We start from the raw sequence: 18,056 nt of genomic DNA on the forward strand, positions 1-18,056 counted from the left end.
CACTTCCAATTTGCCTTGATTCATGGACCTAACATTCCACGTTCCTATGCAATATTGCTCTTTACAGCATCGGACCTTGCTTCTATCACCAGTCACATCCACAACTGGGTATTGTTTTTGCTTTGGCTCCATCTCTTCATTTTTTCTGGAGTTATCTCTCCACTGATCTCCAGTAGCATATTGGGCACCTACTCACCTGGGGAGTTCCTCTTTCAGTATCCTATCATTTTGCCTTTTCATACTGTTCATGGGGTTCTCAAGGCAAGAATACTAAAGTGGTTTGCCATTCTCTTCTCCAGTGGACCACATTCTGTCAGACCTCTCCACCATGACCTGCCCATCTTTGGTGGCCCCACATGGCATGGCCTAGTTTCATTGAGTTAGACAAGACTGTGGTACATGTGATTAGATTGACTAGTTTTCTGTGATTATAGTTTCAGTGTGTCTGCCCTCTGATGGCCCCTTGCAACACCTACCATCTTACTTGGGTTTCTCTTACCTTGGACATGGAGTATCTCTTCACAGCTGCTCCAGGAAAGCGCAGATGCTGCTCCTTACCTTGGACAAGGGGTATCTCTTCACCGCTGCCCCTCCTGACCTTGAACATGGAGTAGCTCCTCTCGGCCCTCCTGCACCCGCGCGGCCACTGCTCCTTGGATGTGGGGTTGCTCCTCTCAGCTGCAGCCCCTGGCCTCATGCATGGGGTAGCTCCTCTCGGCCGCCACCCCTGACGTCGGATGAAGACAGCTATAAACCTTCAAAATACAGATAGACTTTAACTCAGAGTCCTCCTGTGTTGGCACCATTGACATTCTGAGCCAGATAATTTTTGTGGTGGCGTCTCTCCTGTGCATTGAAGGATATATAGAGCGTCCTTGACCTACAGAGCCTTGTGTGTGTGACAGACAAGAATCTCTGGGGGATGAAACCACCCATGGTTAAAATCAGAGTTTGAACTTCACTATCTTATGTATTGTGTAGCTTTGGTATAATAGCAACTTAATGATAAAGGATATGAAAGACCATCAAGGTGTCAGTAGTACAGGCACACCATGACCTGTTGTACAGCCATAAAACTAATGAATTCATCATTAGACTTGTGATTTGAGGCAGGTCTGTGAGAAATTATTGAGTAAGAAGGAAAACGGGGAAAAAAGGAAAATGGGACAAAAGGTAGGAACAAAAGGTAGGAACAAAGACTGCCCTGGTGGTGCAGTTGTAAAGAATCCACCTGCCAATACAGGAAACATGGGTCTAATCCCTGGTCTGGGAAGATCCCCTGGAGGAGGAAATGGCAACTCACTCAAGTATTCTTGCTTGGGAAATCTCATGGACAGAGCAGCCTGGTGTTCTACAGTCCAAGGGATTGCAAGAGTTGGATATGATTTAACAGCGAAACATCTTAACAACTAAAAAACATCTCCGGTTCTTTGTTTGAAATATTGCACTCAAAGATAGGAATCCTATTCTGACCCTATATAGAAAAGCAAAGGACTCACACACATAATTTAAGATAGAGAAAATAAATGGCTCACACATCTACACACACATTCAGCCTCAGAGATAATGAAGCAATTGCAAGGTAAGCTCATTAGCACTTCCCCGGAAGCTCAGTGGTACAGAAGCTGCCTGCCAATGCAGGAGACACTGGTTCAATCCCAGTGTCCATAAGATCCCCTGGAGGAGAAAATGGCAACCCACTCTAGTATTCTTACCTGGGAAATCCCATGGACAGAAGAGCCTGATGGGCTACAGTCACAAAGAGTAGGACACAATCTAGCAACTATACAACAACAAGCTCATTAGCACACCCCTCTTTACATTTGAATTTTTTTTCACAGAAGATGCTGTGAAGTGTATATCTCCGACAAATACCATTGCTATGATGTATTTACAAGCATTCTTTGGTGTGCATATTTATTTATCTTTTTGGTGGTGCTAGGTTGTTGTTGCTCAGTGGGTTTTTCTCTAGTTGCAGTGAGGAGGGTTTACTCTTGTTTGCGGTGCATGGGCTTCTCGTTGAGGTGGCCTCTCTTATTGCAGAACATGATCTAGGGTGTGAGGACCTCCATAGTTGTCATTCTGGGCTCTAGAGCACAGGCTCAGTAGTTGTGGTGCACAAGCTCAGTTGCGCCAAGGCAAGTGAGATCTTCCTGGACCAGGGATCCAACCCTTGTCTCCTGCACTGGAAGGCAGAGTCTTTACCACTGAGCTCCCAGGGAAGCCCAGTATGCATGTTTTTAATCAATATGAAATGTGGTCAAATATGTTCCACCGAAACATTAGAAAGAAATGCCCTGACTATATTTTATATTCCTACATCACTAATACACTAATTCTCTACTCAAACTATTAATAAGATACATGGACATAAGTTCTACTTTTACTGGAAGCACTTTATGCCTCCTGTGTGTTCAGTCACACAATCATTTCTGACTCTTTGCGACCCCATGGACTGTAACCTGCCAGGCTCCTCTGTCTGTGGGGTTCTCCAGGCAAGAATACTGGAGTGAGCTGCTGTAGTACTGGAGATAAACCCTTTACAAGGGCACTTCTCTTTCCTCCTTGTGCCAACAAGTCAGCAGGAATTCTAATTCAGGTGCAAATTCTGATTGAATAGGTCCTCAGTGGGCCCTGGGACTCTGCATTTCTAGCAAGCTACTGGGCTGTGTGTTGATGCAGGTCTGAGTGTGAGGGTCACACTGTCAGTAACAAAACACTGGTTCTGTTTACTTCAGGTACAGGAACTTGAATTTATGTTAAATTCAGGTACAGGTTTTTGAATTTATATATGGCTGAGTGACTGAACATGCACACACACACACAAACATATATATATATATATATATATATATTCATATATATATAATGCTAGTTGCTCAATCATGTCTGACTCTTTGTGACCCCCTGGTGTGCAACCCGCTAGGCTCCTCTCTCCATGGAATTCTCCAGGCAAGAATATTTCAGTGGGTTGCCATTCTCTTCTCCAGGGGATCTTCCCGATCCAGTAGGTCTTTGTTGGTTATCCATTTAAAATATAACAGTGTGTACATGTCCATCCCAAACTCTCTACCCCTCCCCCACATTGGAAATATAAATCATTTGTGTGTGTGTGTGTGTGGAATTTTGGATTGGATTAGATAATCTTTTCATTCTTTCAATCCTTCATGCCAGCCAGAATGAGACAAATTTATCTATGACCTCTGAAGTTATGCATTGTAAAATATGCAACCTGCTTTCTGGGTTTATCCTGAGATGAGAAGATGGACTGGGGAGTTATCAAAGGCAGGCTGGAAGCCACAAGCAAGAGATGGAAACTCATGGGGATGGAATAAAGCCGGTGTTCACCTGTGTTGCTTCTGACCTCAGTGATGAGGGATCCTGCAGAGCCCAGAGCCCTTAGTCAAGGAGATAAATGGACATACTTGGCCCAAGAGGCGGAGAGACTCAAAGAGGTTCTCTGGGGATGTAGAACAGTTGTAGGTCCACCTGAAGCTTCATGTGAGTGTGTGCTAAGTTGCTTCAGCCATGTACAACTCTGTGACCCCATGGACTGTAGCCTGCCAGGCTCCTCAGTCCATGGGGTTTCCCAGGTAAGAACACTGGAGTGGGTTGCCGTCCCTTCTTCTGGGGGAATCTTCCTGACCCAGGGATCAAACCTACATCTCTTCTGTCTCCTGCATTGGCAAGCAGGTTCTTTACCACTGGAAAGCCCCTGCAGCTTCATGCTAGTGAGCAAATCATCAGGCCGTCAGCAGTGTGTGTGTGTGTATGTGTGTGTGTGTATGTCCACAAATGACAGCTGATTTCTCCGAGTACACTAAGAATCTTCCTTCCAATCTGTATTAGTTCCCTATGGCTGCTGTTACACATTACCACAATGTGGGTGCCTTATAGGGCTTCCCCTGTGGCTCAGTGGTGAACAATCTGCCTGCCATGCAGGAGACTCTAGTTTAGTTCCTGGGTTGGGAAGATGCCCTGGAGGAGGGCATGGCAACCCACTCCAGTATTCCTGCCTGGAGAATTTCGTGGACAGAGGAGCCTGGTGGGCTACCATTCTTGGGGTTGCAAAGAATTGGACATGACTGAAGCAACTGAATACATACACACAGGTTCCTTATAGGAACAGAAATTATTTTCTTACAGTTCTGGAGACCAAAAACCCCAAATCAAGATATCAGCAGGAACAGAGGAGCCTGATGGGCTATGGTCCACAGGATTGCAAAGAGAGCTGGATGTGACTGAATCAACCTAGCATGCACACCAACCTTTTTGGCACAAGGGACTGGTTTTGTGGAAGACAATTTTTCCTAGACCTGGGATTTCAGGATGTTTCAAGCACATTATTTTTGTTGAGTTTGTTGAGCAGGAGGTGGAACTCAGGTGGCAATGCAAGCAGTGGGGAGCAGCTGTAAATACAGATGAAGCTTCACTTGCTGGCCTGCAGCTCACCTCCTGCTGGGTGGCTCAGTTCCTAACAGGCCATGGGCTGGATCGGGTCCATGGTCTGGGGCTTGCAGACCCCTCCTTTAGGAGAGAATCCATTCTTGCCTCTAACAGCTTCTGGTGGTTCCAAGAGCTCCTTGCCTTGTGTCCATGTCACTCTAATTTCTGCCTTTATGTCTGGAACTTTCTCTTGTTTGTTTTGTCTCCTCTCCTGTATCTTTTTTTTTTTTTTTTTTTTGGATTACCACCATTGTCAACTGGAACTTCTGCTGGGGAAGATGGGAGCCAGTAAAATATGTATGCTTCAGACTTATTTCACTCAATGGGCAAGTGATTTATACACCAATTCCTGTTGGTCTTTGGTTAAGGAGTGATTCCTGGGACATTAATTCTCTAAACATGGGCAGAGCAGACTAGAGAAATTTCTTAGGTAGTGGATGCAGATATGCAAGTTTGAAGCCAGACAGAATACACTAAAGTGGTCAATGATAAGGGCTATCTTCTATATTATACTTCTCTATTCCACCTTCCTGGATGCAGTTGCAACTGCTGGAAGGGTAGAAGCCATTTTGTGATCATAAGGGTAGAAGACCCCCAGTCAATCTAGAGATAGAGCAGAAAAGCAGAAGGATCCTGAGTACTTGACAGCTAGCTCTGAACTATTCAGCTCCAAAATTCATGTATCAGGAATGAAATAAATATCATTAAGTTTGATGTGACTGAAAGTTATTCAGAAAAAAAGGGCACTTCTTCCAGTTCGTTTAATTCATACAACCTCAGAAAACATCTCTATAAATGAGTTTGCAGGGCAACATTTCCATCATAGGCATACATCCCATCACTTTGAGGATATATATTAAAAACATGAGACTCAATTTATTTTTTAAGAAATTTAAATCATCACTAAGTGTAACAGAAAATATCAGGTTCAATTCATATGAAGTTAAAATTCATATGGTTACAAACTGAAAAAGGGAACCAAAGATATAGCATAAAGGAAAATAGAGAGGGCTGTGAAGACCCAAGGAAAGTTTTTCTTTAAAACATGAGTATTAGGAAAGGTAAAAACATTAAATGAAGGAAGCCAGGATGTCTGGTACTCAATATTATATGCCCAGTTACTTTTTTTTTTTTTTTGGAAGCATGCTTTAAATTCCATTAAAATTTTTTTAATATAAATTTATTTATTTTAATTGGAGGCTAATTACTTTACAATATTGTATTGGTTTTGCCACACATCAACATGAATCACCCAGTTACTTATGAGAGTCCTCTGAAGGCCCTGTGAATGAGAGATGGTGCCCTGCTGATGAGTCTCTCTAGGGCCGCCTTCATGTCCCTGTTCCTCAGACTGTAGATGAAGGGGTTCAGCATGGGAGTGACCATGGTGTACATCACTGAGGCCACCAGACTTGTCCTAGAGGATGAAGTGACTGCAGAACTGAGGTAGACCCCTAGGCCTGTGCCATAGAACAAGGAGACCACTGAGAGGTGAGACCCACAGGTGGAAAAGGCTTTGTATTTGCTCCTGGCTGATGAAATTCTCAGGATGGAGGAGACAATCTGATAGTAAGAAAAGAGAATCCCAGAGAGAGGAAAAACACCTAGGATAATAGTCACAAAATACACCACTGTGTTATTGATGAGGGTGTCAGAACAGGCAAGCTTCAGGACTTCAGGAGGATCACAAAAAGAATGTGGGATCCTCCTGCTTCTGCAGAAAGACAACCTCAAGATAGTCAAGGTCTCAGGCAGGGAGCCTGTGACACTGAGGCTCCAGGACCCCAGAGCCAGTAGCCCACAGAGCCGGGGGTTCATGATGACCATGTAGTGCAGAGGGTGACAGATGGCCACGAACCGGTCATAGGCCATCACGGCCAGGAGTAAATTGTCCAGGCATCCAAATACAATGAAAAAAAATACCTGGCTGAGGCAGCCTGCATAGGTGATAACTTGACTCTGTTTCTGGATGTTCCACAGGATCTTTGGGATGGTGGTGGAGGTGAAACCGATGTCTGCAAAGGACAGGTTTGAGAGAAAGAAGTACATGGGGGTGTGGAGGTGAGAGTCTGAGATGATGGCTAGGATGATGGCCAGGTTCCCAGTGAATGTGACCATGTACATGGACAGAAACAGCCTGAAGAGGAGAGGCTGCAGGTTTGGGTCCTCTGTGAATCCCAAGAGGAGAAAGTTTCTGACTCCTGTTTGGTTTCCTCTTTCCATGAGTATGCCGGGCTAGCCAACAAGGAGGGAAAAAGGAACACAAAATTTACCCCAAATAAATATTCCCTAGACAGACCCAAATGTCCTTAGTCCAAATCCAGGGAGATCATTAAGTCATTCATTTTGGCTAAGGATTGACTGCATTTGAGGACAAATTGTGGTTACTGTTGATACCTACAAAAATTGTCTTTGAGTTCAGCAGTTCTCAAATTGTGATTATCTCTGCCCATCTCATACCATATTATCAACTTTATTTACTATGCTATATCCTTGGAGAAGGAAATGGCAATCCACTACAGTATTCCTGCCTGGAAAATTCCATGGACAGAGGAACCTGGCAGGCTACAGTCCATGGGGTTGCAAGAGTTGGACATGACTTAGCGACTAAACCACGACCACCACTACCTTATATGCCAGATCTCTAGAGTTTATTCATTTTGCATAATGAAAACTTTATACACTGAGTGAGAATTCCCTGTTTCCCTTGCCTTCTAGCCACTGACAATCAACATTATAGTCACTGCTTCTATGAAATGATGATTCTAGATGCCTCATGTGAGTGGAATCATACATCATACAGTTTTTGCTCTTTTCTGTATGGTTTATTTCATTTGTTATAATGTCCTCCAGATTCATCCAAAGTGTTGCAAGCAGCAGGATTTCTACATGGTATTTTAATGTGTTTTAAGTTTAATGTCATTAATAATGACATTTAGTCTTTGCCATTATATCTCTGACATTGCCTTTATATTAAGAAAGCTTTAGATTTTGTTTTCTGTGTTTATGAACTGAAGCTGTTATTCGCATTTTCTAGATTTCCTTATTAATTTCAAGGTTTTCTTTATTATTTATATTCTTTTCCCAAATAATATTATTTTACAATGTTTGTTTGTCTTTAGGTCTAATTGCTATGAAACTTCACAAAACTGTTCAAACTTATGTTGAGTTGGAATTCTTACTATTCTTTTCTTTCAGGGAAATAATTCTAGAGTTTTTATTTAATATATTTATCATAATTTAGGATATATCTATATGTATTTTTATCATCTGAACTTTCATTTTTATTCTTAGATATTTTAGAGGGCCTTTTAGAGTTGTATATAAGTATTTCACAATTGATTAATAATTTAGAAAAAATAATGTTAAATCTTATCTCCATATTTCCTAATTAATTTCAAATGTTAAGTGAGGAGCAAGGGACCATATAGACTATCAGAGGAAAATAAATAAAATACCTAGATAATATAATTTATACATGAATATATATAATTTTTAAAAGTAGATGTTCTCTCTGAATAAAAAGTCTTTGCTAGAAATAAGGGGAGAAAAAAATCAATAATTGGACCATAAATTGAAATATTATTAATGAGAAAATGTGCCATGCAGAAAGTTGGAATGCAAAAGATAATGTATTTTACTAATAAAAATTAGTATCTTTAACCTATAAAGCCTTAATTATAAATCATAGAAACATTAACGTCTTAGCTGGGAAAAAGGCATAAGATAGTAAATATTTACAAGAAGTGTAAAAAGGGTAATAAAAGTTTGAGAATTTTTTTATAGTATTAATCCATGAGTGTGAAAGTAAAATAAGATACACTTTTCACTGAGGTAATTAAGAAGCCATTGGGAAAAATAAAGACTCAGAATGCAAAATTTCATTAAATGGAAAGAGAAATAGCACTTCATCTACTTCTCTGAGATGATAATTGGTCTGTTTTTCTGGACTGGAGAACTTAAATCCGCATACAGATCTTTTATGTTTCCTTGCACTTATCCAAGGAAAATGATCTACAAGAAATATCAAAATGTGCACAAGAATCACCTGGGAGTGATAAAATGAGTCTTGATTTTTACATTCATTTTCTTCTATTACATATTTCAAAAAACTACAGATGACCACACGTGTAGTCTATCCTCAAGAAACAAACCCGTGAAGATTTGGAAGATGTTATTAATGAAAGTTACACATGACAATCTTAAGTAGAGCAGAAAATTAAGATAGAAGCAGAGTTAATGAATTAAAAAGCAGAAAATTTCTGGAACTGAGACATTCCAGAGCTAATTCTCTGGCAAAAGCAAACAGACAAGCAAAATTAGTTTGATGAATGAAATAAAAGAAAGAAAGAGAACAGATGAGCCAAAAATTGGAAATGAGAAAAATAAACATAGATGTAAGGAGATGCTCAACTTTGCAAGAACATATTAATTGAAACTTCATGCTAAAAATTAGAAAATCTTTAAGAAATTGAGTTATTTCTGGGAAAATATAAGTGTCCAAATTTGGTTCAGAATGGAGGATAATAGATCAATAATTAAGGAAGGAATTAAGCAAACAATAAGGCTTACTTCCAAAAATGCCTCCTTGGAACCTAAAGGCAGGAACAATAGAAGAATTCCCTTTTAAATATTAAAGAAGACAAGAAAGTTTATCATCATTATTATCAATTCCCAGGAAGTTCTAGCCAATGCAATACAAAGAAAAAAAGATACAAAATACGTTAAGTATCAAAAAAACAATTATTGTTTGAAGATGATAGATTGGCTGAAGATAAAAAAAATTGCAATGGAAAACTTCTTTTTAAATGTATTTTTTGTCGGAGGAGGAAACCTCTTTGGACTGAAAATGATTTTAGTCAGGCAACTGATACCAAAAAAAAGAAAGTAAAAACCAAGAGTCACCTTAAACTAACATTCAGTGGCATTCAAATGTTTTGCAACCATTGCTTCTATCTAGTTTCAAAACATTTTCACCACTATGGGAGCTCTCTGTACTATCTTTGTAACTTTTCTTTAAAATTTCTCTAAAACTATTCAAAAATAAAAATTAACCTAAAAAGTGGGTGCAAGAGGAAAAAAAAGCCCAGCAGTTTTCATATGTGCAGTTAAGTCTCTCAGAAAATAGATCACAATCATTTCACATATGAACAAAAATGTAAGCCTCTTAGAACAGGGGCTGGAAACTTGCAAATACGCAATAAATGAAAGTGATACATTTACTAAATAAGTCAAATTACTTGAGTACCTCCACGTGTCAAGTATTTGTGTTGTTTTATATGCCTTAGTTCATTTTATCATGATCATTGCTGTTTTGATTTAACAAATGAATATATGTGAACAGTAATACAATAATAATGATTAACATGTATAGATGCTCACAAAGTGATGGGGGTAATTGAAAAACTTCTTGTGCATTATCTCCTTTAGTTTAATTTTCATATTAACCTTACAAACTGGATACTATTATTATCCTCATTTCACAGATGGGGAAACTGAGACAGAGAAACAGTAAGCTTTTTGAATCACAAAGCTGTTTGTACCAGCTGTAACGTACAGTGGTAAAGAGTCTGCCTGCCAATGCAGCAGACACAAGAGACCTGGATTCAATCCCTGGCAGTTGGGAAGATCTCCTGGAGTAAGAAATGGTAACCTGTTCCAGTATTCTTGCCTGGAAAATTCCATGGACAGAGGAGCCTGGTGGTTTACAGTCCATGTGGACCCAACTAAGCATGCATGCACGTAGGTATGTGCTAACTAGGAAGAACCCCTGAGAACACCTCTTGTTTGAGTGAGTGAATAAATTAGTAAGATATGATAGATAAAAGGAAACAGGAGAATCTGATGGAGAACAGAAGCACTTGACTCCTAAAAAACAACTAAGATGGTTGTATAAGAAACCTGGAGAGATGTTGGGGGCTGAAACAAGGTCGGTTTCCATCAGGAAGGTGAGAGAGTCTCAAAAATGGGTCTCAGAAGAGAGAGGAAGGAATCTGAGTGGAAGAGAGATTTTAAGAGACTTGAAATGTGCAGAGTGTTTTAAGTAAATGGACTCTTACCAACTGTGTTATCCTCATTTGTGCCATCCAAGTTAATACTCTGAGAGTTCTGCCTGCCTCCATACCTGTTTGGAGATAATGTCCTCAATGAGCCTCTGGTTCCCTGGATCCTTTCATTCCTGGGTAATGGATGCTCAACTCAGCTCCAATGAAGTGCAAGGAGGTGGCGTCAGGCATCCATTCTCTGAAAGGGCACCGCTGAATTTCCTTCTTTCTGGGACAGTTGAACTGTAGTGAGAGGATTAAGGGGCATTTTTACTGTTTCTGTGGCTTCCAAGGTTGAATTCTCACAAGTGCTCATTAAGTTAATTGTTCCATTGTTACTCTGTTCTCTGAGCAATTTGGTTCCCACTAGTGAGGCAGCCAAACTAGAAAGGGGCTTCTGCTAGTTTTGTTCCCTTGGGAACATCTTGGATGTAAGAGATGTTTAACTCTCCCCATGCACTTTAGTTACAATGCTCTTCTCTCCAGGATCTGATCTCGGTTATCTTTTCCCACAAGCACTTCTTCAACATTTGACGTGGAATTTCTTTGTCTATCAAGGGCATGATAGCACATTTTTTCAAGACCATGTGAATGTCAAACATCTTAACTTTGAATGATGATCAAGGATATGGGTCGCACCTGACTATCAACAAAACCAGGCCAATGACTTTGCCCCAACTTCTGCTCTTATTGTTGAAGGTGCATTCTGGAGAAGGTTCCAGGAATACAATAGGAGAAATAGTGTGAGAAGGGGATTGGCTGGCTGTTCAGGCACACTCCAAGGGAATATGTGGCTTTTCAGGGTCAAAACTTGACTTCAGGGTCAAGTTCATTGGATGGCCCTCAACTCTTTAGTCCAGAGAGAATGGGCAATCTTAAATAATTCACAAGGGAGTGACTTTGTTTTCTATATATCTTTCTCTTTTTTTAAAATTATTATTTTTTTTAATTTTATTTATTTATTTATTTATTTATTTTTTAATTTAAAAATCTTTAATTCTTACATGCGTTCCCAAACATGACCCCCCCTCCCACCTCCCTCCCCACAACATCTCTCTGGGTCATCCCCATGCACCAGCCCCAAGCATGCTGCACCCTACGTCAGACATGGACTGGCGATTCAATTCTTACATGATAGTATACATGTTAGAATTCCCATTCTCCCAAATCATCCGACCCTCTCCCTCTCCCTCTGAGTCCAAAAGTCCGTTATACACAGCTGTGTCTTTTTTCCTGTCTTGCATACAGGGTTGTCATTGCCATCTTCCTAAATTCCATATATATGTGTTAGTATACTGTATTGGTGTTTTTCTTTCTGGCTTACTTCACTCTGTATAATTGGCTCCAGTTTCATCCATCTCATCAGAACTGATTCAAATGAATTATTTTTAATGGCTGAGTAATACTCCATTGTGTATATGTACCACAGCTTTCTTATCCATTCATCTGCTGATGGACATCTAGGTTGTTTCCATTAGAGAAATGCAAATCAAAACCACAATGAGGTACCACTTCACACCAGTCAGAATGGCTGCGATCCAAAAATCTGCAAGCAGTAAATGCTGGAGAGGGTGTGGAGAAAAGGGAACCCTCCTACACTGTTGGTGGGAATGCAAACTAGTACAGCCACTATGGAGAACAGTGTGGAGATTCCTTAAAAATTGCAAATAGAACTACCTTATGACCCAGCAATCCCACTTCTGGGCATACACACCGAGGAAACCAGAATTGAAAGAGACACATGTACCCCAATGTTCATCGCAGCACTGTTTATAATAGCCAGGACATAAAATTATTTTTTAATTGAAGGATAATTGCTTTACAGAATTTTTTTTTTTTCTGTCAAACATCGACACGAATCTGCCATAGGTGTACATATCTTTTATAAGTGAAATCTAAAAAATAAAACAAGCTAGTGAATATAATAAAAAAGAAAAGAAACAGACTCACAGACATAGATTTTTTTTTTTTTTTTAACTGTATTGCTCAGCATGTAGAACTTCCCTGACCACGGATTGAACCCATGCTCTTTCCACTGAAAGTGAGGAGTCTTAACCACTGGATCACCAGGGAAGCCTGGACTCAAAGACATAGGGAACAAACCAGTGGCCAACAGTGGGAAGAGGGAAGGGAGAGGGGCAAGACAGGGGCAAGGGATTAAGAGGTACAAACTACCATGCATAAGATAAGCCACAAAGATATACTGTAGAACACAAGGGATATAGCCAACATTCTATGCTAACAGTAAATGAACTATAATCTCTAAAAACTGTGACTCAGTATGTGACTACACCTGAAACTTAAATTTTTTTTTTTGCAAAGTTTAAACTTTTTTATTTTGTTTTGGGATATAGTCAATTAACAATGTTGTGGTTGTTTCAGATGAACAGCAAAGGAACTCAGCCTTATATATACATGTATCCATTCTTCCAAACCACCATCCCATCCAGGCTGGCACATAACATTGAGCAGAGTTCCATGTGCTACACACTAAGTCCTTGTTGGTTATCCATTTGGAATATGGCAGTGTGTTCATGACTTTCCCAAACTCCCTTACTATCCCTTCCCCCTGACAACCATAAATTCACTTTCTAAGTCTGTGAATGTCTTTCTCTTTTGTAAGTAAGTTCATTTGTATCAATTCTTTTGAGATTCCACGTATAAGAGATGCAATACAATATTTCTCCTTCTCTGTCCAACTTACTTCACTCAGTATGACACTCTCTAGGTTCATCCACGTTACTGCAAGCAGCATTATTTCATTCTTTTTAATGGCTGAGTAATATTCCATTGTATGTATGTACCATTTCTTCTTTATCCAGTCCTGTTGATGGACATTTAGGTTGCCTCCATGTCTTGGCTATTATAAACAGTGCTGCAATGAACATTGGAGTGTATGTATCCTTTCATATTGTTTTCTCTGGATATATGCCCAGGAGTGGGATTGCAGGGTCATATGGTAGCACCATTTTTAGTTTTGTAAGGAACCTCCAAACTGTTCTCCATAGTGACTGTACCAATTTACTTTCCCACTGACAGAGTAGGAGGGTTCCCTTCTCTCCATACTCTCTCCAACGTTTGTTGTTTGTGGATTTTTTTAAGTTTATTTTTTAATTGAAGAATAATTGCTTTACATAATTTTGCTGTTTTCTGTCAAACCTCTACATGAATCAGCCATAGGTATACATATATTCCCTCCCATTTGAACCTCCCTCCTTCCCATCTCCCTCCCCATTCCACCACACTAGGTTGATACAGAGTCCCTGTTTGAGTTTTCTGAGACATACAGCAAATTCTCATTGGCTATCTATTTTACATATGGTAATGTAAGTGTCCATGTTACTCTTTTCATACATCTCACCCTCTCCTCCCCATTCCCCATGCCCATTAGTCTATTCTCTAAGTCTGTTTCTCCATTGCTGCCCTGTAAGTAAATTCTTCAGTACCATTTTTCTAGATTCCATATATGTGCATTAGTATATGATACTTATCTTTCTCTTTATGACTTACTTCACTCTGTTTAATAGGCTCTAGGTTCATGCATCTCATTAGAACTAACTCAAATGCGTTCCTTTTTATGGCTGAGTAACATTCCACTGTGTCCATGTACCACAACTTCTTTATCCATTCATCTGTCGATGGACATCTAGCTTGCCTCCATGTTCTAGCTATTGTAAATAGTGCTGCAGTGAACGATGGGATATGTGTGTCGTTTTCAGTTTTGATTTCCTCAGGGTATATGCCTAGGAATGATATTCCTGGGTCTTATGGTGGTTTTATTCCTAGTCTTTTCAGGAATCTCAATATCATCTTCCATAGTGGCTGTAACAATTTACATTCCCACCAACAGTGCAAGAGTGTTCCCACACCCTCTCCAGCATTTATTGTTTGTAGACTTTTTGATGGTGGCCATTCTGACCAGTGTGAAGTGATATCTCATTGTAGCTTTGATTTGCGTTTCTCTAATAATGAGCAATGTTGAGCATCTTTTCATGTATTTGTTAGCCATCTATATGTCTTCTTTGGATAAATGTCTGTTTAGGGTTTCCCCCCCCCCCCACTCTTTGATTGGGTTGTTTGTTTTTCTGGTATTGAGTTGTATGGGCTACTTGTATATTTTGGACATTAATACTTCATCAGTTGTTTCATTTGGTATTATTTTCTCTCATTTCAAAGGTTGACTTTCCCCCTTGCTTATAGTTTCCTTTGTTGTGCAAAAGCTTTTATGTTTAATTAGGTCCCAAGTGTTTACTTTTGTTTCTATTTCCATTACTCTAGGAGGTGGCTCATAGAGGATCTTGCTTTGATTTGTCATGAAGTGTTCTGCCTGTTGGAGAAGGCAATGGCACCCCACTCCAGTACTCTTGCCTGGAAAATCCCATGGATGGAGGAGCCAGGTGGGCTGCAGTCCATGGGGTCGCTAAGAGTTGGACACAACTGAGTGACTTCACTTTCACTTTTCACTTTCATGCATTGGAGAAGGAAATGGCAACCCACTCCAGTGTTCTTGCCTGGAGAATCCCAGGGACGGGGGAGCCTGGTGGGCTGCTGTCTATGGGGTTTCACAGAGTCGGACACGACTGAAGCGACTTAGCAGCAGCAACAGCAGCAGCAGCAGTTCTGCCTCTGTTTTCTTCTAAGAGTTTCATACTTTCTGGTCTTACATTTAGGTCTTAACTCATTTTGAGTTTATATTTGTGTATGGTGTTAGGAAGTATGGACTTAGGGCATCCCCCTTTAGGATGACTGTAGCCCCAGCTACTGAGCCTGCACTCTCTAGAGCTCATGCTTCATAACAAGAGATGCCACTCCAATGAGAAGCCTGAACAATGCAATGAAGAACAGCCCCCCACTTGCCACAACTATAGAACGCCCGAGTGTAATAGGGAAGTTCAGTGCAGCCAAAGATAATAAATACATTTTTAAAGAGTCTTAAAAATGATGTGGCCAAGTGTCTTCTTTGTCCATGTATCATTTGGGTAATAGATTTTAGCTTTTCAATGTCATCAATCTTGTAATTGATCCAGTCTCCCTTCTTTCTTATGGCTGTTATGCAAAATAGAGTTAAATCTGGGACTCTGCTATTCTATTTGTACAGGGATTTATGGTCTATTCTTATCATGTGTAAAAAATGTTTTGCTGAAGAAGGAAAGGGAACACATTCCAGTATTCTTGCCTGGAGAATTCCCTGGACAGAGGAGCCTGGTGAGCTATCATCCACAGGGTCACAAAGTCAGACACGACTGAACACACACACATGCACAAGGTGGCGGGGGGAGAGGGGATGGTTTCGGGATGATTCAAGCACACTGCATTTATTGTGCACTTTATTTCTATTATTATAGTATCAGTTCCTCCTCAGATCATCAGGCATTAGATCCTGGAGCTTGGGGACCCCTGCTTTAGCTCACTCCCCTGGGGATTCTGCACATGGAAAATTTCCATGTGTTCTCTTTCTGTTTGGAAGACACATTCCCATGGTTCTCAAGTGGGGGTGATTTGGCCCCTTGGGGTATATGAAGAAGTTTTTAGTCCTTGTAACTTGGCTGGTGATGCTACTGGCATCCATATCCAGGGATATGGCTAAACATCCTACAAGGATGTACAAGACAGCCTCTATAGCAAGGAATGACCCAAACCAAATGTCAGTGGTGCCAAGGGTGAGAAATTCTGCTCCACATTATACATCCTCTTTCTTCCTGGGGGATACTGAGCTTTATGATTTAGTCCTAACAGAGGACAGTGCATATGGAGAGAAATTGGCTTAATAATGTGGGAATAAAAAGCTGGAGCATTACAAAAATTACTCTTGTATGTAACAACAGCTGACATTTATTTAGGACTTGTCACCTACATTCCTTATGCAGAAGCTTTGCCATTTTATTCCATTTAATCCTCTTGTCACCCTTCTGAAGCTGACCTTGATCTAGGTTCATCTCACAGACAGAGAAACTGAAGCCCATGGGGGTTGAGTATTCTTTGGATAAAGAAGTTGTGGTATATATACACAATAGAATGGTACTCAGCCATAAAAAGGAACACATTTGACTCAGGTCTAATAAGGTGGCTAAACCTAGAGCCTATGACACAGAGTAAAAGAAGTCAGAAAGGGAAAGACAAATATCGTATATTAACGCATATGTATGGAATAGAAAGATGGTACTGATGAACCTATTTGCAGGGCAGCAATGGAGACACAGACACAGAGAAAAGACTTGTGGACTCATCAGGGGATGGAGAAGGTGAGACGAATAGAGTTAGTAGCATTAACATATACATTACCTGATGTAAAATTAGAATAGCCAGTGGAAATTTACTGTATGATGCAGGGAGCTCGAATCTGCTGCTTTGTGATAACCTAGAGGTGTGGGATGGGGTGGGAGATGGAAGGGAGGTGCAAAAGAGAGGAGAGATACCTATACCTATGGCTGATTCATGTTATATGAAGCTAACATAATATTGTAAAGCAAGTATCTCTCAATTAAAAAGAAATTAATTTTTTTGAAAAGAGAGAGAATAAAATCTAAGAAAGAAAAAATAATGCAATGAAATATATTTATTTTATCACTGGGAAAAAAATCACCAATGTTTTTGCTTAATGGTCTCTTGTCTCTTGTCTGTCAGTTTGGGGTCTCCTAATGCCATCATCTTCTCCTGTGTTGCAACCACCAGCTAGAAATGCTTCACATGAAAACTAATTTTGCACCCAAAGAAGATCTCATTTGTTTAACTAGCTTGACCCTGGTCACCAGGCTTAGTTTTCTCATATGCCTTTGAATTAATTTATACTTTATTGTTAAATGCCTTTATAATAAATAATTATTCATTTAAATCATTACTCATTTTATTTAAATTATATTGATTTATAATCAATTAATATTATTATTTATTTTATTTAAATTATTGTTTTAATACACTAATTAAAAAGGCATGACTCTGTGCATAATTTCCATAAGCTATGTTAATGACATGGTATTTTCTACTCACTTGATTAGAGTGTACAATGGACAATCATGAAGTACGACACTGAGTCATCAACCAACTTTATCTCCCAGAAAATATTTCAAAATCACTAATTTTGAAATCTCACAAAACCTGTTTAAATTATATAAAAATTATCTGAAGGCACATGAAAATAAGTGTTCCAGTGAATTTTCTAAAACTATTTTAATCATGATACCAAAAGCCAACAGCCTTCTACAATAGCAGTGGTGTAAGAAAATCCAAAGACTAATCTCTAATTTTCATATTATTTTAAAAACTCCAAGAAAATAGCAATAAAATATAAATATATTCAACAATTTATCATGAAAACCAAATACTATGACCAGGTAACATTTAACCCTAGCAAGCAACCAACATTTCATAATGGTAATGTATTTATTATAGTAGAGCAAATAAGTAGAAAAAAAATCATCCAAAAAATAAGATCATCTTATTGAATGCTAAAGCTACTGCATGAAAAGAGTTCTGAGGAAACAAAATAGGTTTCATTACTATGAAAAAAGTTTCCTTGGTCATCAGCTTATACCAACCTGCACATGAAAATATTTGAGAACTGGTTTT

The 18,056-nt window shown here is 39.5% G+C and overlaps 1 protein-coding gene and 1 long non-coding RNA gene across 2 annotated transcripts in view; one reads left to right on the top strand and one right to left on the bottom strand.

Annotated features, from left to right (window-relative positions):
* The window catches only part of LOC132659866 (uncharacterized), a 995,695-nt gene that overhangs the window by 440,306 nt on the left and 537,333 nt on the right, over positions 1 to 18,056 (top strand). The window lies entirely within an intron of this gene.
* Positions 5,707 to 6,669, bottom strand: LOC101109355 (olfactory receptor 7C2-like). The gene has a single exon (XM_004009224.5). It carries the CDS (start codon positions 6,667 to 6,669, stop codon positions 5,707 to 5,709), a length of 963 nt encoding a protein of 320 aa, XP_004009273.3.

Source organism: Ovis aries, chromosome 5 (genome assembly GCF_016772045.2).
Source record: "Ovis aries strain OAR_USU_Benz2616 breed Rambouillet chromosome 5, ARS-UI_Ramb_v3.0, whole genome shotgun sequence".
Classification (NCBI taxonomy): domain Eukaryota; kingdom Metazoa; phylum Chordata; class Mammalia; order Artiodactyla; family Bovidae; genus Ovis; species Ovis aries.

Excerpts from the sequence above, each read along its gene's own strand:
- LOC101109355 (XM_004009224.5), bottom strand. The coding sequence starts at position 6,669 with ATGGAAAGAGGAAACCAAACAGGAGTCAGAAACTTTCTCCTCTTGGGA.